General features: G+C 38.7%; 1 protein-coding gene across 5 annotated transcripts in view; it reads left to right on the top strand.

Annotated features, from left to right (window-relative positions):
- The window catches only part of WDR19 (WD repeat domain 19), an 87820-nt gene that overhangs the window by 23036 nt on the left and 40481 nt on the right, over positions 1–24303 (top strand). For all 5 annotated transcript variants that reach the window (XM_065907059.1, XM_065907055.1, XM_065907054.1 and 2 more), the window contains exons 13-26: positions 646–752; positions 1700–1822; positions 6044–6193; positions 8134–8281; positions 8423–8627; positions 11265–11424; positions 11612–11722; positions 16308–16417; positions 19019–19076; positions 21385–21525; positions 21604–21686; positions 22167–22250; positions 23490–23636; positions 23959–24083. In XM_065907059.1, coding sequence (XP_065763131.1) covers positions 646–752; positions 1700–1822; positions 6044–6193; positions 8134–8281; positions 8423–8627; positions 11265–11424; positions 11612–11722; positions 16308–16417; positions 19019–19076; positions 21385–21525; positions 21604–21686; positions 22167–22250; positions 23490–23636; positions 23959–24083 — 1752 coding nt within the window. The remainder of the gene's footprint in view (positions 1–645; positions 753–1699; positions 1823–6043; positions 6194–8133; positions 8282–8422; positions 8628–11264; positions 11425–11611; positions 11723–16307; positions 16418–19018; positions 19077–21384; positions 21526–21603; positions 21687–22166; positions 22251–23489; positions 23637–23958; positions 24084–24303) is intronic.

Consider the following 24303-nt stretch of genomic DNA (forward strand, 5'->3'; position numbering starts at 1 on the left):
GAGCAGATTGTGATCTTTAGAATTGGGCCCTGGGTTCAAATTCCCTTCTGCCCCTTTTAGCTGGGTGACTGTAGACAGATTCTTTACCCCTCTGAGCCTTGGTTTCCTCATCTGGAAAATGAAGATTCTTCTACCTGTAAAGGGTTATGAGAAAAATTATATGGAATAAATATGTGCTCTACTTTTAGGCACCCGTTGGCCTGGTAGGTACTTAGTAAATGTTAATTCCCTACCCTCCCACTGTATGCTTTGAATGACCACTAACATCTGAAGGGAGCCTCACTTTTTCTTCTCCTCTTCCTCCTCCTCCACCTCTTTCCCACAGGAGGTCAGATGTCCCTCAGGAATAGAGCCAGCCTGAGAATTATCCTCAGATGTTCCATTAAGCTTCTTGTCACTAAGGTTTAATTTTTAGTCGTTTTGCAAGTGACTTTATTTTTTATTACTTTGTTTCTTGTGAACCACTATGAAATTCCTAAAGGCAAATTTATATGGCAGCAAAGATTTTCTTTAGAATGGCTAAAATAAAACTTTCAGGTTCAGAATATTCTTGCAAAGGCACACATTTAAAACTTATTTGCAGATCATTAGATTAGATTATTTTGTTTATACTTTATTGTGTCGTTTTTGTTTTGATTACTGCAGCTGTTAAAAAACTGAAAGATGTGGAGTATCTGGGGACAGTGGCCAGTGTTTGCCTTTATTCTGACTATGCGTCTGCACTCTTTGAAGGCAAAGTCCAGTTACACTTGGTAAGTATTTTTGGTGTCCCATGGCCTCCTCAGGTCAGTGAAGGCAGTGAATAGCCTAATGTTTTGTAATCAAGAACTTTGGTCAAGAAGCAACCATATACAGACTAGCTAGACAGCCATATGTGATAAAGGATTGACAAAACTCTTTACCCTTCTGCATGAGATTAACCCTCAGTTAACCCTTTAACTCTGTTCCCAAGAAACCCAACAGAATTTCAGCTGTGCCGCTCATAACATTGCCTATGTAAAAATGGCCATGTAGAGTGCGTCTAGGAGGAACTATAAGTGAGTTGTAAAAACTGATGGGAGTGCCATAGGTCTGGCTACCTGGAATGGATTGACCTATGTGTTTGGTCATGTCACTGGTGGGGATCTTGAAACTGTGCCCCATGAGTTGTTCAGAGACATTGGCCCTTGAAATATGGTGCTTCTCAACCAGGACACTTCCCACGTGTTTTTCTTGGCTCTCTACTTGTGGGAAGACAGAGAGATTAGCTACAAGACAACTGCAGAGCCTACTGCAAAGACTGTTACCATTAAAGAAAGTGAAAGTGTCAGTCACTCACTCCTGTCCAGCTCTTTGCTTCCCCTTGGACTGTAGCCCGCCAGGCTCCTCTGTCCATGGGATTCTCCAGACAAGAATACTGGAGTGGGCAGCCGTTCCCTTCTCCAGGGGATCTTCCCAACCCGGGGGTCTAACCCAGTCTACTTCATTGCAGGCAGATTCTTTACCATCTGAGCCACCAGGAAAAGTTGTTAAAAGGGATATTTAATGTGCCTTGCTGGCAAGCTGGGCTCCTGTCTAATACCTTTCTGAGTAAAGTGGTTTATCTGGTGAGCCTGAATATTTAGTTGAATTTAAGAAAAAGACTCTCCCTTACCCCCTAGATGTTGCAAACCAGATTTATTCAGTTAAGTCTATGAGCCACTATTATTCTTTGTTTTAGATAGAAAGTGAAATGTTGGACGCTCAAGAAGAACGCGAGATGCGACTTTTCCCAGCAGTGGATGATAAGTGCCGTATTTTATGTCATGCCTTAACTGGTGATTTCCTCATCTATGGCACAGATGTACGTGTTGTCTTCTTTAATGTAGAACGTGGGAAAATTTCTCATTTTTACGTTGTAATTTATTATATATGTGTGTGTGTATATATATGTTATATAGATATTATATGTGCATACATGCATACATGCTCAGTTACATGTGTCCGACTCTTTGCAACCCCATGGACTGTCTGTCTGTGGGATTATCCAGGCAAGAATACTGGAGTGGGTTGCCATTTCCCCCTCCAGGGCATCTTCCCAACCCAGGAATCACACCCGCGCCTCCTGCGTTGACAGGCAGAATCTTTACCACTGAGCCACCTGGGAAGCATTATATGTGCAAAAAATTGTTATGTATGTATGTAGAGCACACTGGTGTGTGATTTGCTATTATCAAGTGCTTTTGTAACTATAAGCAATTTTGATGCCACAGTGAAGAGGACAGACTTCGGAGTCTAGACAATCTGGGCTCAAATACTGGTCCTCTTAGACTTGCTGCTTGACACTTCCGAGTCTCATTTTCCTTATCTTGATGCTTTCAGGATTTAATTTGATGACAAATGTAAGACACATCATTCGACTTTCAGCTCTCCAGTGCCTACATTTATCGGGCATTTAATTAAAATTAATTGAATATTGAGAATCCCACTCCAACCTTTTGGTTGTTTGAACCACCAACACCCTGTGCTCCCAAATGTTACGTTAGCCACATATACATAAAGCATAGTTTAGTAACAGCATTTGTATTAGTAAAAACTTTTCAAAGATTTTTCAAAGCATATCATACGTGTTACCTTGCTTAGCCTCTAGAAGAATTCACTAAGTTGGTTTTTTAAAAAAAGGCATTGTTTTGCGCATTTGTTGCTTTTGTTCAGTTGCTCAGCTGTGTCCGACTCCCCCATGGACTGCTGCACACCAGGCTTCCCTGTCCTTCATTAGAAAAACAATTAGTCACTGTTTCACAGGTTCTGTTTTCTCACATTGTTTTTTTTAAAAAAGCATATTTTAAAACATGCTTATTGCCAGAAGACAGACTTTTTAAATTTGACCCAAAATCAGTTTTTGAGCTTATATACTTAGGTAAGGTAGGTCTCATGTATCAGATAAAGTGGTGGTGATGCGGTAAATAAGTAGTAAATAAATTAATAGTATATTTGTATAACACACAACCATTTATAAAGCCCTGATCTCGCTTATTTTATCTCATTAACTCTATAAGATAAGCAGGGAAGCTATATATATATATGCTTATATATATTTATATATGTATATAGTGTATATAATATCATGATATCCACATATAAGTGATAGCATGTATTTGTCTTTCTCTGACTGACGTCACTCAGTGTGACAATCTCTGGGTCCATCCATGTTGCTACAGATGTCATTATTTCACTCTTTTTTGTGGCTGAGTAATATTTTATTGTGTATATGTACCATGCCTTCTTTATCTGTTCACCTGTTGGTGGATGTTAGAGCGTTTCCATGAACAGTTTTTCCTTCCAGCACTTTAAAGATGGAGCTCCTCTGACTCCTTGCCAACATTTACTCCAGTGAAATCTCTGTCACTCTTACCTTTGTCCATCTGTGTATCAGCTGTCTTTTTTCCTCTGACTGCTTTTAATATTTTCTCTTAATTGCTGGTTTTGAGTAAGTTGATTGTGATGTGCTTTGATGTAGTTTTCTCCATATTTCTTGTGCTTGGGTTGTTGAGCTTCTTTGAACCCGAGGGTTTATAGCTTTAATAAAATTTGGGACATTTTCAGCCATTATTTCTTCAAAGATGTTTTCCCCCCCTCTCTTTGCATTCCATTTTCAGAAACTCCAATTGCACATATATTAAACTGCTTTAGCTTATCCCACAGTCGATGCTGTTTGTTTTTTTACTTGTGTTTTTTTTTGTTTCATTTTAGATAATTGCTACTGCTGTATTTCAAGGTTACTAGCCTTTTTTTTCTGTCATATTGAATCTGCCAGTAGTTTCATCCACTGTATTTTTCATTTCAGACACCATAGTTCATCTGCAGAAGATATATTAGAATCTGGTGTTATATCTTCCATTTATCTATTTAAACATATGCCATACCATTATATTAACTGTTTTAGTTACCTTACTTGCTGATTCTAACATCGGGGTCAGTTCTGGGTCAGTTTTGATGAATTATTGTCCTTAATATGGGTTATATTTTTTCCTCCTTCTTTGCATACATGGTGCTTTTTCCCTTTGGGGGTGCTGGATGTTTTGCATTCCTAAAGATGCTGTGAGCTTTGTTTCTGGAATGCGGTGATTTGCTTGGAAGCAGCCTGACCCTTCTGAGTCTTGGCTTCTGTGATTTGTAGGCAGATGTGGAGCGCTGCTTTTGTTGTTCAGTTGCTGAGTTGTGTCCAACCCTTTTGCAACCCCGTGGACTCTAGCCCCCAGGCTCCTCTGTCCATGGGATTTCTCAGGCAAAAATACCGGAGTGGATTGCTGTTTCCTTCTCTAGGGGATCTTCCCAACCCAGGGACTGCACCCCCGTTTCCTGTGTCTCCTGCATCTGCAGGCAGTTTCTTTACCACTGAGCCATCAGAGAAGCCTGAAACACTGCTTAGTCTACAACTAATTTCCCACTTTTGAGGCAAGATCATCCTGAGTACTGTATCCAGTATCCTGTGAACTACATTTTCTAATCTGCCCATTGGAAACAGTCACTGTTCCCTCTAATGCCTTTGGATGGTTCTTCTCCCTGCTTTTGACAATTTTCTCTTAAGTGTGCAGTGATCAATACTCTGCTGAAGACTCAAGGTGGACCCTCTGAAGATCTTCAAGGCTCTCTCTCAATGCATCTCTCTCCTCTCTGGTATTATACGCTGCACATCCAGCCATCTCCCTTCTGCCTCAGTGAATCCTCAGCTCTGTCTCCTGAACTCAGGGAGTCGTGCTCCACCTGCACGTTCCCTCCCTTCGCCATGGCTTGAGAACTCTCACAAGGCAGAAACTGCAGCAGCCACAGGACTTCTCTTGTTTCCCATCTTCCAGAGACCATTATCCTATGTTACCTCATTCCAGTATCTTGAAAGTCGTTTTTCATGTATTTTGTCTGTTATTTTTGCTTCTTTTGGGCAGGCAAGTTAAGTCCAGTCATGCCCTCTTGGCCTGAATAGAAATGTAAGATGTTACAATGTGTTTTTATTTTAATTAAACTTTCTACTTTGGGATCATCATAGACTCACATGCAGGTATAAGAAACAGTACAGAGAGATCCTATAAATTCTTTTCCTAGCTTCCCCCAGTGGTAACATTATATTACATATCACAACCAGGGTGTTGACATTAACAGGCAAGATACAGAACAATTCTGTCACCAACAGGATCCTTCATGTTGCATTTATCTCCACACCCACTTTCTTCTTGCCTCTACCTTAGCCTTAATGCTTGATAACAATCTGGCTTTTCTAGTCTGTTCCAATGGTCTGTGTGTCTGTTCCTCCGCCAGGACTACACAATGATTGCTGTAGCTATAAAAAAAAAAAATTGACAAATTTTCCCATTTTTTTCCACAACTGTTTTACCTATTCTAGTTCCCTTGCAGGGCCATATAAATTTTAGAATAATCTTGTCTATATCTACAAGAAAATCTTATATATCAGTTCAGGAGAAATAACATGTTTACTCTGACACCAGTCCATGAACACAGTATACCTCTCCATTTATTTAGATATTCTTGGTTTCTTTCATTAGTGATTTTTAGTTTTCAACACACAAGTCCTATGCATGCTTTGTTAAATTTACACCTAAGTATATAATTTTTTGTGTGATTGTAAATGGTATTTTTAAATTTTGATGTCTACATGTTCATTGTTATTAGAGAACTATGACTGTATCTTGTGGGTTTTTGTTTATTTTAAACTTAATTTTCTAATTTATTAACAGCAAAATATTTAAAATCATACGACTTGAAAGTTACTCTTAACCAATAAGAGGATTTCTTACAAGTGGAAAATCTGAAAATCAATTAAGCTTTAATATGACTAAGGATATTAGAACTAATAATAGACTGTTGACTCTGTGTCAACTCAGATGTACATACTCATTTAACTTACTTTCTTGGCTTTGTACTTTGCTTATATAGTAAATATTTTTAGATTCTTCCTTGATCAAAAATATGACTTATTTTTTTCAAATTAGAAAATATGCTTAACATACATGCTGAAAAGTCAGTATTTTCTTGACAACCTTTCATTTCTATGACTGGATTTTTTTAGACTGGTGTCATTCAGTATTTCTACATTGAAGACTGGCAGTTTGTTAATGATTATCGGCATCCCGTCAGTGTGAAAAAGATTTTTCCTGACCCAAATGGGACCAGATTAGTTTTCATTGATGAAAAAAGTGATGGATACGTCTACTGTCCAGTAAGTCTAGAAAAGTTTTCAAACAGTTATTTTTTTAAATGGCAACATATGAAGAAAAAAGTGTCTTTAAAATATGTTTCATATATAAGATCACTTTCTCTTAAACAGTGCTGAGAATTATAGTAGTTTGTTATTATGTTTGTGGTATATTTGTGATTTGTTGACTGTTTTCATCTAGAAAACTTTTTACATTATTTTGTAATTTTTAAGTGTTAAAAAATCTTAGACTTTCTAATGGAAAGAATAGTTCTTATTCTGCATCATTTTAACCTTATTTAAGGCACAGTATTACAGTGTATCTTCAGGTAACATGTGAGTTTTCTCTCTGGAAATGCAATAGCTTCAGAGAGCAAGGTCTGTTCCCTGTCCTCTCTTCCCGCCTCAGTGATTTTCCTCTTCTCTTAAAGATCCTGAACACAAAGAAAAGATATTTTTTTTAAATTAGGTGATTCAAAAACAGATTTTTTTTAATCCATTTTTAATCCATTTTTAGACTTTTTTACTGTTATTCAGCCGTTCAGTTGTGTCTGATTCTTTGTGACCCCATGGATTGCAGCATACCAGGCTTCCCTGCCCTTGACTATCTCATGTCCAAGATAAAGGAAGTTTTTATCTTGGAGGAGTTTGCTCAAAGTCATGTCCTTTGAGTCGGTGATGCCATCCAACCATCTCATCCTCTGTCGTCCCCTTCTCCTCCTACCTCCACTCTTTCCCAGCATCAGGGTCTTTTCCAGTGAGTCAGTTCTTCACATCAGGTGGCCAAAGTATTGGAGTTTCAGCATCAGTCCTTTCAATGAATATTCAGGGTTGATTAAGATTTTTAGATTTAGTTACTCTTATTTTTAAACATCCTTAACTTTTACAAGGCTAAATTTAGAAAAAAGGAAGTATTGTGGTTTTACCTCATTTACTATACTTGGATTTTTTTTTTTAATTTTTGATATGCAATTAGTATATTCTTGTTCATAGTTCACACAGCGTACAGCTGCGCTTGGACTGAACCTTAGTCATTGTCCCAAGGTGTCTTAGCTTTACCGTAGTGAAGACACATTCCCTGAAGATAGTTCTTACTTCACGATACACTCTCCTAGATAATAAAACTTCCTTCCTCCCTGCTTTTTCTCTTCTCTTTCTTTTCTTTTTCTTTCTTTCTTTGACAAATGTGTAACAGTTTTCCACAGAAGTGCCTGAATTATTTATTCAAAATTCCTAATATTCTAGTTCTTTCCAACTCATTTCTCAGTTACAAAATAAATGAAGAAAAATGACCTGAACGTAAAGATGACCTTGAGTTCCCCCTACTTAATAAGGAAATTCAATCTTGTAGAGATTTCCTTTCAGGATATATATATAAGCCTATCTGCCTGAGTTTATGGGAATATATGGCTGCCTGAGTTTATGGAAATATATGGATTGATTTTTTTTAATAGCTTATATTACTGTAATTACAGTTTGTTGGAATACATTGTCAGAATGCATGTTTTTAAATAAAATGTACTGAGTGGAATTTATGTAGATCTCAAATCATGTATGAATTATTTTGTTTCTTCTCTAATTGGAGCATTTGCGTACCCAATATTATTGAAAATTTTCTAAGCACAAGTGTGTTCATAGTTAATATTTCTGTCATCATTTTGAGCAACTTCAACTTTTTTTTCTTAACCTGAAGTTTTGTGTCCAGACTTGTAGTTTTTCCTGCAAATTCACCAAATTTTAGATAAAACCCTTGATTTTGCATGTAACTGCAGTTTTTTTCAAGCCACGCTTAGCATAGAAAGGGGAAAGGAAACTTTTCTTCATTTATCGTAGGATGTTGGCGAGTTGAATATGAATTGGTAAGCTTTGCCAGCTAAGGCTGCAGACAGGCTCCATCCTACCAAGACAAATGATAATGGTTTAAGTGCAGACTTGGGTAAAATCTGTAAATCCTTAATTTTTAGGTTAATGATGCTACCTATGAGATTCCAGACTTTTCGCCAACCATTAAAGGTGTTCTTTGGGAAAACTGGCCAATGGATAAAGGTGTATTTATTGCCTACGATGACGATAAGGTGTACACGTATGTCTTTCACAAGGACACTATTCAAGGTACTTAATCACTTTTGTGTATGTTTGTTGAGAATTACATTTCCACTGCACTAAAAACATTCTTTTTTTTTAAATATTCTTTTTTTAATTTGTGTGTTGAGTATTAGCTTTCAACATTAAGGTGTCTGTTTTCTAATATAGGTTCCAAGGTCATTCTGGCTGGTAGCACCAAAGTTCCTTTCTCTCATAAACCTTTGCTGTTATATAATGGAGAGCTGACCTGCCAGACCCAGAGTGGAAAAATAAACAACATCTACCTTAGCACTCACTGCTTCCTCGACAATTTGAAAGATGAGGGGCCTCATAAACTGTGGCAGGTGCTGACACAGACTTTAATGCTAAAAAGGTATGGCTTAAACACTTCTTGTGGAGCTTCCTGTTTCCTTTTGTGATTTTAAAAAAGGTCAAATCTTGTGAAAATATATGGAAAGGAATTCCTTGGCCGTCCAGTGATTAGTAAGACTATACTTTTCCAATGCAGGGAGCACGGGTTCAATCACTGGTTGGGAAACTAAGATCACACATACCACACAGCATAATCAAAATCAAAGATGGAGATAATAGTATTTACCTCATTTATTTCACGGGATTATCATGAGGCTCAGATACGATCAATTTGAGGATATATGTAAATTCTAAAGGAAGGGCTTTTGTACTATGGGAAAAGCCCATCTGAACAAAAAGGGTTTCTAATCTCCCAAATAGCACAGTTATTGTGAAATTCTAATAAATGTAATTATTTCAACAGTCCCTTAACTTCATCATAACAAAGTTTGATTTTATCTTACTTGAGATTTTTTTCCCCCTGCTTTTTCCTCTCACCTCTTAGGGCCACATGAATTCCTTTGTGTAAATGATGCTCTTCCTCGGGGTCCCTTGGGCTCCTTTCTTCTCTTCTCACTCTGATTATTCTTCCAGAGTGAATCTCCTCAAGTGAGTGAAGTTGCTCAGTCGTGTCCGACTCTTTATGACCCCATGGGTTGTAGCCCACCAGGCTCCTCCTTCCATGGGATTCTCCAGGCAAGAGTACTGGAGTGGGTTGCCATTTCTTTCTCCAGGGGATCCCCCCGACCCAGGGATCGAACCTGGGTCTCCCGCCTTGTAGGCAGATGCTTTACCATCTGAGCTACCCCTGCTTTTTCCTCTCACCTCTTAGGGCAACTGTGAATTCCTTTGTGTACATATTGCTCTTCCCCAGGGTCCCTTGGGCTCCTTTCTTATCTTCTGGCTCTAATTATTCTTCCAGAGTGAGTCTCCTCAAAGGTGGTCCTAATCCCAGTTCTATGAGGTTGACTGCAGAATGTGCATCCGTGACTTAACCTGTATCACCACTGCCTCCCAGCCCTGTGTGGCTGGGAGTCCACGAGTTCCTCACACTCGCGTCATCACCTTCCCAGCCTCCTTTTCTCCCCCTGCCCGCAGTCACGTTGTGCACGTGCCCTCCAGCGCATACCCGCACACGTGCGTGCACACCCACACACACCCCGGTCTTTTTCTCCTGCACTGTTCCCCCGCCTTAACTCGGGCCCTCCAATGAAGTAATGTGTCACAGGGCGACTTCCCATGGCTCTCTCTCCAGGTAGCCTCAAGACAGCCTATTCTCCACACACTTTGGAAAATGTGAGTCTGACCCTCAGTGACTTCCCATCGCCTTTAGGAAGAAACCCCTATTTCTTGGGGACCTCGGCCTGACACGCTCAGCTCTTGCTTGCTTAACGCCAGCCTCACCTGCCCCGACTCCTGCACTGCTGTCTGCCCCCTGACTGCTTGAATTCAGTTATTTTTCATGATTTCCTGCCTTGGCATGTGCTGCTTTCGCATCTTAGACTGCCCTTCCCTGTCTGTGTAGGTAGTAACTCCTCATTCGCCCCATTCAGCAGAGCCCTCTCCTCCAGGAAGCCTTCCCTGAAGCCCCTACCACTGGCAGTACAGATTGAGGCCTTTCTCATGTGTTGCCTCAGAGCCAGGATCTGGTGTGCAGAGTGGTTTAGAGCACATTGTCTCTTACACCAGGCTGGTTTTTTAAGGCCACTAAGCCTCACTTTCCTCCTCTACAAAGGAGAAATAATTATAATACATAGTGTATAGAGTTGTCAGGATGATCCAGCGAGAGAATTTATGCAAAGCACTAAGCGCAAGGATGCACCTCTTGCAGGCACTCTGGTCCCGCTGACATACTACGTCACAGTCCTCTCTACTCACCTGGCTCTTCCCCCTTTCCCGAGTGTGACCACCCACGGACAGTGACTGCATTTGATCCTTACATCTTGGTTCCCAGCACAGATCCTGGCACATAACAGTGCTCAGTGAGTGTGTGTTGGTGGAAACTAGATTGACGAGTAGATGGGGAGGGTGACATATTCATTAATATAGGGGTCCCACAGAAAAGTCTCATTGACATTTGTGGTTCAGTTTTAAACCAGAAGTCTGCAAGCTTTTTCGGTCATGGTCCAAATGGTATTTCAGGCTTTAAGGGTCCTAGGGTCTATCACAGCTACCCAGGCTGGTTGTCGGGGTGAGAGAGCAGCCCAAACAGGCCATAAAGGGTAGGCGGGCTAGGGCTGTCTTCCACTCACACTTTATTTCCCAAAGCAGGAAGCTGCAGGCCATAGTAGGCTGACCTGTTTTAAACTTCCTAGCTTATAGGAATAGAATACTAATGTTATTAGACTTATATGACAGCAAAAATAATTTTTATATGTGTGTGAAGTAAACCAAAAAATAAATGAGTAGAATTAGTTACTGATGAGGGAGGGTGGTTACACAGGATAGACTCAAATTCAATAAATTCAGGAAAAAAACATCTGTACAAAAAAGGAGGAAAAGTTTATGTTGTTTTTTTATAACTTGGAAATGATTAAAGATTGAAAAATATTTTTGCAAAATTTATCTAAGGCATAACACTAAATTACATACAATCTAAAAACTGCCTAGTAGGGAACAAATAGAGCCCCTTGATTATGCTTATATATTCAAATGCCAGGTTTTCTGATGCCTGGGAACTGTGCAAGATTCTCAATGATCACGCCGCCTGGACAGAACTGGCCAGAGCCTGTCTACACCACATGGAAGTGGAGTTTGCAATCCGTGTTTATCGGACTATTGGAAACGGTGGCATGGTGATGTCCTTGGAACAAATAAAGGTGAACAGCATCTTACGGGAATGATCAGATTAGCATTTAAATGATACTGAGTCAAACATTTAAATTTCTGCAGTGAGTCTTACCTAGCTCAAAAACTGATAGATACTATCACTTCTTTGTAAGCACAGTCCTTAAATAAAAATTAAACCCTTGAGTTTCTTCTCATGAAAACTGTTTTTATTTATAGGGAATAGAGGACTACAATCTTCTGGCAGGACATCTTGCCATGTTCAGCAAGGACTTCAACCTAGCTCAGGACCTGTATCTGGCGTCCAGCTGCCCGATTGCTGCCCTCGAGGTAAGGCAGCAGATGAGGGAACGAACGCGCGAAGAGGCTCTCAGCTCTTTCAGAGTTAACATCTCTCAGCACCAGCCACCACATGCCTTCCCCCTCCTTGAACTCAGACTTCACCTTTAAAAACCCCTGAGTATTCATTAACCTTAGAAGTAATTTCACTCTGCGTTCTATGGAGCAGTGAAAGGCATGGATGGTATTGTAACATTACCAAATAATTTTAGAGTCAGAGTGTATCCAAAGAGAACAGATTCTGTAACTTACAAAAACACATACAAATGAAAACAGCCATCATTTATTGAGTGCTTATGTGTACCAGGTACTTTTCTAAGTGTTGACATAAATATTTTAATTCATTCAACCCTCACAACAGTCGTATGAGATAATGCTATTATTTTCTCTGTTTTCCAGATGGGAAACCCGAGGCGCATTTATCGTTTATTGTGTGATGTTCTCGTGTGTGTGAAGAGGGTTAGGCTGAGGCTTGTGTATCACCACTGGCTTCCCAGAGGTGATTATTGCAGGGGAAGGACCATTGCAGAAGGAGGGGCCTAGTACCACACGAGGTAGTAGCGAACTGTGGCTTGTAGAAGGGCGCTTCAGAACGTGGACTTCCGAGTTGGGCATGACTGGTTTCAGACCCCAGCCCCGTGTGCCCCTGGACAAGTTAGTCCAGGTCTCAGCGCCCTAGATCCCATTCAAAGGAGGGATAATAATATCTAGCCCATAGGGTTGCCGTGAAGATGTAGGAATGAGGTTAGCTCTATGGGAACAGTGCCAGATTGACTGTGAAGACACAGATGGTGGCTGTCGTCACTAACACTGTTCCACCTCAGCCAGCATTTCCACAGCCACGGAGAGAAAGCATATTTGCTATTGATTTCACAACTTCTCTTTTTCAAATTGTTCTATAGCAAGTTTCATTTTTAAATTTTAAGTTAACTGAATTTTAAGAAAAAAGATGATTTTCCAATGTTACTGGCTTCCCAGGTGGCACCAGTGGCAGAAACCCGCCTGCCAGTGCAGCAGGTGAAAGAGATGTGGGGTCGATCCTTGGGTCAGAAGACCCCCTGGAGTAGGAAATGGCAACCCACCCCAGTATTCCTGCATGGAGAATCCCATGGACAAAGGAGCCTGGCAGGCCACAGTCCATGGGCTTGCAAAGAGTCAGATGTGACTGAAGCGACTTAGCACGCATGCACTCACAGTATCATTTGAGATGACGGGGGACACCCTGATAAATTTTCAGGTTTTGGATTGGTATGCGCCTCGCTCTTCTGCATTAGCTGTGGACACTTGTCATGTGCTCCTGGCTTTGTAAAGGATTTAAGCTGATGGCTTCACAGAGGAAAGAGGTGACTGCACCCCACTGTTCCTTTAACCTCACTTTGAAGGCTAACAGGTTAGCTAAGTAAAAATGTTGGAGGAAAAGTCCTGCTCAGCCCTGTCACACGCTGATGATGAGACTGTGTGTGCAAAACTAGCGTCTCTCTGCCTCAGTTCTGGATCCCTAAAATGGGCACAGAACAGCTCATTACAAAAGGCCTAGTTGTGGAAAGTAAATAGGCTAATGTCCTAGAGGAGAAAATATCACTTGCAAAGTGTTAGCCATTGTTAATTCTGTATGAAGGGTGAATAAAGTGAGGAATGAACTACAGAAGATTATTCAGTTAATCAGTTCAGTTGCCTAGTCGTGTCCAACTCTTTGTGACCCCATGAACCGCAGTACGCCAGGCCTGCCTGTCCATCACCAACTCCTGGAGTTGACTCAAACTCATGTCCATCGAGTCAATGATTCCATCCAGCCATCTCATCCTCTGTCATCCCCTTCTCCTCCTGCCCTCAACCTTTCCCAGCATCAGGGTCTTTTCCAATGAGTCAGTTCTTCGCATCAGGTGGCCAAAGTATTGGAGTTTCCGCTTCAGCATTAGTCCTTCCAATGAGCATCCAGGACTGATCTCCTTTAGGATGGACTGGTTGGATCTCCTTACAGTCCAAGGGACTCTCAAGAGTCTTCTCCAACACCACAGTTCAAAAGCATCAATTCTTCGGCTCTCAGCTTTCTTTATAGTCCAACTCTCACATCCACACATGACCACTGGAAAAACCATAGCCTTGACTAGACGGACCTTTCTTGGCAAAGTAATGTCTCTGCTTTTTAATACGCTATCCAGTTTGGTCATAACTTTCCTTCCAAGGAGTAAGCGTCTTTTAATTTCATGGCTGCTATCACCATCTGCAGTGATTTTGGAGCCCCCCAAAATAAAGTCTGACATTGTTTCCACTGTTTCCCCATCTATTTGCCATGAAATGTTGGGACCAGATGCCATGATCTTAGTTTTCTGAATGTTGAGCTTTAAGCCAACTTTTTCACTCTCCTCTTTCACTTTCATCAAGAGGCTCTTTAGTTCTTCTTCACTTTCTGCCATAAGGGTGGTGTCATCTGCATATCTGAGGTTATTGATATTTCTCCTGGCAGTCTTGATTCCAGCTTGTGCTTCCTCCAGCCCAGCGTTTCTCATGATGTACTCTGCATATAAGTTAAATAAGGAGGGTGACAATATACAGCCTTGAGAAGATGAATGGTTTACTCTTTTATGGTTAGTTTTTTATTATTATTTATTTTAAATGAAAGATGAATATTTTAATGATAAAAGGAACAATTCACAAAGAAGATAGATATCATAAACCATTAGACACTTAACAAAGAAACAAAATACATAAAGCAAAAATCAGAAGAAATAAAAGGGAAAAGAAGCAATATATAATCATAGTGAGACATATTAACGTTTCTCTGAGACTATTTTATCAAGTGCAGAAAAAAGAAAGGAGCATCTTGAATGATGTCATTAATTTAAATATAATAGATTTATATTTAATTAATTTATGTTAATCATATCATGTGTGCTTGTGTGCTAAGTCACTTCAGTCATGTCCATCTCTCTGTGACCCACTGGACTGCACCCGCCAGGCTCCTCTGTCCATGGGATTCTCCAGGCAAGAATACTGGAGTGGGTTGTCATCCCCTCCTGCAGGGGATCTTCCAGACCCAGGAGTCAAACCCACATCTCTTATATCTCCTGCATTGGCAGGTGGGTTCTTTACCACTAGCACCACCTGGGAAGCCCTAATCATATCCTGCACAAATATATTTAATATTTTGCATCTCATATGTTATTAGATGTCCAGAGGACATTTAGAAAAACTGGCAATTTCAAAAAGTAGAATTCTTTTGTGTGTGTGTGATTCAGTTACACATATATACATGTTATTTCTGAAATTATTTTCCATTACAGGCTATTACATCTCACTTTTCCCTGTGATTTACAGTACACCGTTGTTGCTTGTTGCACATCTGTTTTCTTAAATTTGGAAATCTAGCATTCTATTCACACTAAGAAAAACAAGTGGAATCAAAATGTCACTAATTTTTTAGTTAGGCAAAAATTCATAAGTTTTTAAATATATATATGTATATGTTTACAAAAGCTTTTCTACTATGCTTGATAAAGATTTGAGAAAGAACATCCAAAAAAGAAAAGAAAAGATGGAGAAATTGGAAAATGTAAAATGAAATGGGAGCATTGAATATGAAATAGAAAAAATGATACAAACTAGATAAAAATAAAAGATCCTCGTATAGTCCAGTTGTTTTTAAACATGGCTGTTCATTAGAAACTGGAGCTCTGGCCAAAAAAAAAAAAAAGCAATACCTGGGCATTTGTATTTGTATTTTTCAAAAAAATTCCAAGAAAATTCTGATATGCATAGGAATTTTAAAAAGTGATTACAGGTTTTTCTATTAAATGGTAGTTTTGGTGATACAGAATTCTATAATTTTTCTGTTGACCAATCATAATACAGTGGTATTAAGTGAGTAACAGTTACATAATCACAATAGTAAAAAATGTTTATCAATTTTCACAATCAATAGCCAGACAAAAAATAAAAGATAATTACAGTTTCAAGCCATAATGGGAACATGATTAACCTAACAATATAAAATAATTACCTACAATTTTGGAATTGTGGAATTGTGCACCAGACACAGATATAAGACCTCAGGAGCCAGGGAGAAAGACGGTCACATTTTGTTTATGTTTGCTACTATTCATCTCATGATGCAGGTTCAGATTTTCTCAGAAAATAAGATCGATTCCTATAGTAAAGTATTTCTCAACTTTTTCTTTACTTCTAAGAAGAAATACTAGTTTTAATTTAGTTGATTGAGTTAATTTTAATTCAATTTAATTTTTTCCTATTGAGACAGATTAAATACTAAAGAGAATAAGCCTTCACTTAGGAGTGAGTTTGGGAGGGCCGTGAACCGCTGTGACAGCCGCAGGCCCTGGAATGCACAGGCTCAGTAGCTGGGCTCACAGCTCCCGAGCGCAGGGTCACATCATTGTGGAACAGGCCTAGTTGCCCCGTGGCAAGTGGGGTCTTCCCGGACCACACCCACGTCCCCTGCACTGGCAGTGGTCCACTGAGCCACCAGGGAATATGATGGCTTCTGTTAAAACCAGCACTGTGTGGTAACTGCAGAATCATTTGCTATTTGAAATTAATATCTTTCTCTTTCTAACAGATGAGAAGGGATTTGCAGCACTGGGACAGCGCTCTACAGCTGGCAAAGCGTTTAGCCCCAGACCAGATACCGTTTATATCAAAGGAATATGCTGTTCAGCTTGAATTCACGTAAGTCCTCATCTTTATCTGTTTCAGTCAGTATCTAATTATTGAATATCTTCAGTTCTAAACTGCTATTCATTATAAGGCCATTGATTTAATAATTAAATCCATGAATTTAATAGTGGCTTCTTCGGTGGGAAAAAACCATATTAATTATACATCCAAAAATGTTTTATTCTAACTAATGATGTCTTATCCATGTATCTATCCACTCGCTTTCGGCATCAAAATCTCAGTTTGGGGGTACTCTTTCTACCCCCTTCTGATGTCTATGTCAGAAGCTTTCTCTATCTCCTTTATACTTTAATAAAACTTTATTGTACAAAAAAAAAAATCTCAGTTTGGGTCTAAGCCTTTTCATATTTAGAATTGTTTTGAATTGAGAAATATTGTTTTGAAACACATTTGGTCAACAGCAGTTACACATAGCATCAAGGTAACTCTGCTTTTCTTAATCTACGATCATGACCTTGACCTCTTTGAACACTTTGAGCGTTTGCAGTGTGAATTCAAGGCATGGGGAAAGATACCTGGCTTTGTTCTACAGCTCTATTTACTTCAACTTGTACTTCTGCTGCTTAAAATTGAATTGCACATGGATAAAAATTCATCACTTAATGTTGCAAATCAAGCCAGAAGCTTTTCAAGGTGAATCTGCAGTGCTTGAGTAATAAGCCCTGCTGATGCATGATGAATATGCTTCACAGATCTTGCCTACCTTTGAAAATGCCATAATCTGTTCTGAGAGATTTAGAAATTTCTAGTGTTCTTAATTGCTAGACAGTCTTTAACTGTCAATAGTCTTAATTGACGGACTGTACATTTTTACTTCAGTGCTGCCTAAAAGTGTAATTTTAGAGGCATTTCAGGATCCAATTTTAAATTCACATTCAGCTATGGTTAATGTCACTAATGCAGATACCTGCAGAGACAACAGATGAATCATTCATTGACAAATATAAGTTTGCAAGTGTATATAGCTGCAAAGACAACTGCATCATAACTGGGCAGTTTCTTTTGACATTTATTATAGGATATATTCCATTTTCAAAAATTATAAACTGGGGAAAACACTGCTTCTTGAACAAAATATGGTTCTAATATTAAAAATCATTTTTATGTAGTTCCATTTTATTTTCATATGGACTTTATAGTCTGAGAATATTGACAGATAATAATTGTAGAAATTACTCCATCAAAAAGTACTCTTTCATTTCTAACCAGGATACCTTATTTAAAAGTTCCCATTTTGCAAATAAAAGCTTTTTGGAGATTTTATTTCTTCTTAGTCAATCTAAATCTAAATCTATCACATTTCTGCCCCTTACAAAGTTCATCCAATATGTTGAAAAGAACAAATGGGAATCTCAACGCATAACACACGAGAGGAGGCCTCAGTGCCCTGGCCCTGCGTCTCTGTCCTGAGAGTGACGGGCTGAGAGTGGAGAGAGAGGGTCACTGCTCTGGGAGATGACCCAGCTCTCCAGTCTGACATTAGAATCATGAGCGAGATCCACATGAGAGTTCCAAAATAAAATAATTAAATAAAGTACATGGACTAAAATACCATAAAAATAAAGTGAGAGTTCCCAAGTCTCAGTTTAGCATCTCTTAATTGGGTTTGCTCAAGGAAACCTCAGGTTCCTGAAGGAGGAACCATCAGGAGACATCTCTATCTGTGTTGTTGTAACTGGGTCCAAATATTGGAAATTCCTGGGCTTCCTGGGTAGCTCAGCTGGTAAAGAATCCACCTGCAATCCAGGAGACCCCGGTTTGATTCCTGGATCAGGAAGATCTCCTGGAGAAGAGAATGGCAACCCCCTTTAGTATTCCTGCCTGGGAAATCCCATGGACAGAGGAGCCTGGCGGGCTACAGTCCATGGGGTTGCAGAGTCCGACGTGTCAGTGACTAAACAAACAACATGATACTTTATATCAGAATAAGAATCAGGGCCCTTAATGCTGTCATCCCCAGTATTTTCCTTAATTTCTACACAGATTCTCTCAATACATATTGCACTTATAAATACTGGGTATTTGGGGGGAGGGGAAATTGCTTTTTACGGTCTCATGATTGTGTTTAGAACCCCAAAGGAAAGGAGGAAAGGAAAGTTTGTCACATAGTTTTGTCCAACTCTTTGCGATCCCATGGACTGTAGCCCACTACATCCTCTGTCGCTGAAATTCTCCAGGCAAGAGTACTGGAGTGGGTTGCTATTCCCTTCTCCAGGGGATCTTCCCTACCCAGGGATCAAACCCAGGTCTCCTGCATTGCAGGCAGATTCTTTACCAACTGAGTTACTAGGGAAGTCCCTTAGAACCCCAAAGGAGATAATTAAACAAAAGTGACCCAAAAATTTTAATGTAGCTCCCCCAAATGCCTAGCATACTACAAAGTTAGTACCTTACACTCTTAGCATAATCTAGCTTAATACTTATTTTTAAAGTAGCAAAATAATGGCCTGCACTTCAAAGAATGTATGCATAAACATTGTGTATCACATCTTTCATGTGCTTAAGCAACTCAGTGACAGATTATCTTCTAAATCTTGTATATGTAAACAAGATACTTAACTGTGTATTAAAATTCACCCTTTTTTTTTTCAGAGGTGATTATGTAAATGCTCTGGCTCATTATGAGAAAGGAATAACAGGTGATAATAAGGTAACCTTGAATAAAGATAAGATATGCATAGTTATCTTCGAGTTTGTTAGCTTCTTGTAAGAAATAATCTTATTTGCATTGTATTTATTTAGTATGAAGCAGGTGAGCCTTTTTTTTTTTCAGTTTATTAACAACTTTGCAAGGGCATAGTTTAATCATTTTAAAACACTTTGAACTCTTAAAAACTGACATTGACAATATTTTTATCTGTCTGAAAAAGCTTTGTTTTCCATTGCACCCTAAATATGAGCTTTTTATTGAGGTTGGGAGTAAAATTTGTATCCCTTTCCACTTACAGGCTAGCTATGATTTTCATAAGGCTTTTCATTTCACTCTTAAAATGTTTCAATAACCGCTTTGAAAGGAGTTCCCAGTCCATAAAGGTTTTCTTCCCATTTTATTCCTCATGCTGTATCTTTTATGATTAACCTGGGAAGCATATACTTCACCCACCATTCCAGTCCCTTCTCTTGTCCCAGACCATCTCAGAATTTAACTCAAGAAGCTAAATTTTGTGATAAAAATTTATATTTTTGTTAGGTGATGTCAAGATTGAAAATCTTTTTATTTTATGTTTTATATCTAGCCTTTTTTTACAAAAGTGATAACAATGTCATTATAGTCAATTTGAAAAATCACCAAAGTCTGTTAACCTTCAAAGTGAGAATTCAACATTCTCTCCTCCAAACACACTCCTTAATGATGACTGCTGGTCATGATCTTATATATTTCCATCCAGAATCTCTTCTAAGCATATAGATGGGTATACAATAGGGATTTTTACTAAAAATGAAATCATTCACTTCCATTCTCTCAGCGAAGATTAACTGAGAATCCATTCTGTGAAAGAAAAACAGCATTTTGCCTTATGGTCTTTCCAAGTCAATACATATGAACGTTTTAATTTTTTAAGAGCTTCTAAACTTTCATTGTTTGGATGTATCATGGTTTTTTTCATCCACTCCCTGTTGAGTTCAAATAACTATAGTTATTTGGGATTTTGTTTCTGTCAAATACACTGTGGTGAATATTCTGCCTGGTATTAATATATGCATCTTAGCGGCTTGAGATAGTATTTCTGCAGGTTATACTCTTACAAACGGGGTTTCTGCGTCATAAAACGTGCGCTTTCAGTTCTTTAAACTGCTCGAGTGCTCTCCAGAAGAACTTGTGGTAGTTCATCCAGCTGTCTATGAAAGTGCTCATTTCCCCCACACTACCAATCTCTACCAATTCGATCAGCATTAGAAAAAAAAAAAGGATATTTAATTTTATTTTTTGTGTTTGATTATTAGTGAAGCCAAGTGTGTTTTATTTATTTATTGGCCAGTTGTATGTTTTTTAAATTAATATGAATTGCCTAATTATATCCTTTGCTCATTTATCTCTTGGAGTTTTGACAATTTCTTTGTTTGGCTGCATCTATTTTAGTTCATTCTTAACTGTGTTATTAAATACAGGTCACCACTAGCACATGGGGCCATTTAAGTTATTTAAAATTAAATAAAATATAAAACTCAAATCCTCTGTCACAAATAAGTAAAGGTTTTATGTTTCATCATGCCTAGTAGGGAAATCTTTAAGTTGATAAATGTTTTTTCTCTTAATTTTATTCGTAGCAAAGCTATGTACCCAGTGTATTTCCTCTCTCATAAAATTTTATACCAAGAAGACATACAAAGATATGCAAGGTATTATGACAAAGGTGCAGTAAAAATTTGACCTTGAGAAGAAAAGATCTAGACTTCTAAAGAAAAGAATGTGACTTTGTAACAGATAATTAAAAAAAAAAAAAATTCAGTATTATTTCAGAGTCTTGAGATTTGCCAGCAAAGACTATTGAAAGTAAACCATTAAAAAAAAAAAAAAAGTAACCCATAACCTTTAGGCTCATTTTAGATTTAAATTGTTTGGCTGAAATACATCATTTTTACAAATGAACTTACTTAGAAGACAGAAAGAGACTCGCAGAGAATGCACTTGCGGTTGCCTGGGGCAAGACTGGGGGTCGGGTGGTTAGGGAGTTGGGGACAGACATGTGCACACTGCTCTACTTAGAATGGATAACCGACAGAACCTCCCGCCGGGCATGTGGAACCCGGGGCTATGGGCAGCCCGGATGGGCGGGGAGTTTGGGGGAGAATGGACACACACACATGTACGGCTGAGTCTCCTTGTTGTTCTCCGGAAAGCATCACAACGGTGTTAATCGGCTACATCCCAGTGCAAAATAAAAAGCTTTTAAGAAATAAAATACATCATTTTAAGTTAGGGTGTGATTTGTTAGTTATTGGCCTTCTAATTTCAGGAACACGACGAGGTGTGCCTGGCTGGCGTGGCCCAGATGTCCATCAGAATGGGAGACATCCGCCGAGGTGTCAACCAAGCCCTCCGGCACCCCAGCAGGGTCCTTAAAAGAGACTGCGGAGCCATCCTGGAGAATATGAAGGTAGTTTCCTGTGAATAAATATTCATGAGGTCTCATACACAATAAAACTAGTATGTTGATAATCTCATACTCTCTTAGCAATTTTCAGAAGCAGCTCAACTGTACGAGAAAGGTCTCTACTATGACAAAGCGGCCTCTGTTCACATCCGCTGTAAGAACTGGTAAGAACCTGCCCTAAGATGCGTTCTGGGCAGGTGTGGAAACCCGTGTGTGCAGATGCCTCCCCCTGGTTTTCTCGCTGCTCCTCCCAGCTGTGAAGCTATTGCCTCTGTCTCGGCCTTCCCTCCATCGCCTGGTTTTCTTTATAGATTAGTTCATCTTAATAGTTCTTTTCCCAAAGAACAGCACATTTTCTTGGTGTAATATGGGGAAATAACCTGACCAGATAAATTACTAGAATAAAAAAGCCCTGTTATCCGCAAAGAGTCAATGAACTCGCCTTCATTTTCCCACAGAGGATGGGCTGGCGGGGTCGGGGGCCCGAGAAAAAGCGATTAAATCTTTTAACTGTAGGAGCCAAGATTTTTTTTAAGATCACGATAACTGTTTCTTGAATCCTAAAAATTAATATCTGATTGTAGGAAGCTACTATTGGAGCAAATGTAGCGCTGACATCATTCTCCTAAACCTCCTGTTTCTAGGGCAAAAGTCGGTGAGCTTCTGCCTCATGTTTCTTCTCCAAAGATTCACTTGCAGTATGCCAAAGCTAAAGAAGCAGATGGAAGGTTTGTACAATGTCTCAATTTTACACAAATCTAAAAGGATGTTTCATAAAGTAATTGTTGATATCCGCAACCTTCTAAGAAAGGCAAAAACAGAAAACATCTTTACCCTCACCTGGCTTGAAGTGCCAGGCTATCAAGTTTTCCCCATACTTTATATAGTTCATCCAGTCCTTTATGTATTTATATGTGGACTACAATCTCATTTTTACTTGAAGGTTAAATACTAGAAGTTGAAATTTTGATATAATTATGGCATGAAAATGAAATTAGACAATAGTCATTTTATTAAGGAGGATAACTTACAGAGGCAAAGAAAAGTGAAGAAACATGAATTTCATGGCTTCTCTGTTTAAGCTGAAAAACAATATTACAGTATAAAAATGGATTGTTGGTACCTTAAATAGACAAAGATTTTCTGGAACTTAATATAAGAAACTCAAATGCATTGGGAGGAAATGGGCTAAGACAAGAAGGAGTGCCAGAGGAGGAAATACAGTTATGAAATTGTATTTTATACAAATATGAAAATGTTCCATCTCACTAATGGTAATTAAATTAAAGCAACAGCATATCATTTTAACTTATATGGGGAAAAGATTTATTTTAAACTAATAACCATATTGTCAAAAAGCACTTGTTATTCATGACTAATGGGACTGTCAATTTCTAAAGTCTTTAGAAGGTTATTTAGCAATAATGTATTAAGAGATTTTTTTAAAGGTTACTTCCTTCTACTTTTAGAAAAGTAACCTTAAGAAAGAGATACACACTAAATGTCTTGTTAAAATGGAAAGAGCTAGAGAGCTCATGGAGACTAAACAGAAGTCTTGAGCTCCATCTAGAGGTCAATACACAATGATTTTATAGATTACTGTTAAATTGTATCTATAATTGCGAAAAATTCCTGATTTCGTTTCACTAAAATAAGCCTGTATTACTGTTATAATCTTTCCACTTTAACAAAACAATAAAATCTAAAAAATTGTATATATATGATTCAGATGAGAAAACACAGTTCATTATTGGTATTTTACTGTTAGTTTATCAAACCTCTAAAAACAGCATATTTTGGTGAAATGGTTCATGGTATTCTTTCTGATAAAAAAACAAGAACAAGAAAAGAGCAACCACCATCAATTAAAAACAAACAAACAAACAATATCCCAAACATTTATTGACATTTTTCTCCCAAATATGACAGGGTTGAGAAAGTTTGTTTGAACTAAGCATCTCTTATAGATACAAAGAAGCTGTTGTGGCTTATGAGAACGCAAAGCAGTGGACCAGCGTGATCCGCATCTACCTGGACCACCTCAACAACCCAGAAAAGGCTGTCAGTATTGTCAGAGAGACCCAGTCCCTGGATGGAGCCAAGATGGTAGCCAGGTGATGTAACGCGTTATTTGTGGACTTCCAAAAACTAGCCTTTAAAGAGAGCCCCCACTACCCCTTGTCAAATGAATCATTTCAAATGGAATATTTATTCTTTCTTTTCAAAATTACATCTAAGTGTTTAAATTCAAAGGCTGTTTGTTATGGTCAACATACAAGAGTATGTTTACCAAATATAAACCTGTGGTACAGAACTGCAGTTTACCCAATATGTTTTTACTTTGGAATGGTTTCTCTGGCTTGAAAAAGATTTTATTTTGTGAATGACAGACTTCTTTTAAATGAGTCAAGCTAATTAAAGTACTCTCTGCTTTAGATTTTTCCTGCAGCTTGGTGACTACGGGTCTGCCATCCAATTTCTTGTTATGTCCAAATGTAATAATGAAGCTTTCACACTGGCTCAGCAACACAACAAAATGGAAATCTATGCAGACATTATTGGTAAATATCATTATTTTCCCCAGTTTCTCTTAAAGGTTTTATCTAGTCTAATAATCGGATTGGCTACATCCACAAGCATATGCACGCACACCATTCCATCTGTACACAGACACACATACAGCTATATGTTACTCGTTAGGTTTCAAGATCCCTCCTGTCACCTTCAAGGTGAGATGGAATCGTAAGACCACTTTGAAAAAGGAAGGTGTTTCAGGTGACT

Source organism: Muntiacus reevesi, chromosome 16 (genome assembly GCF_963930625.1).
Source record: "Muntiacus reevesi chromosome 16, mMunRee1.1, whole genome shotgun sequence".
NCBI classification, from domain to species: Eukaryota; Metazoa; Chordata; class Mammalia; order Artiodactyla; family Cervidae; genus Muntiacus; species Muntiacus reevesi.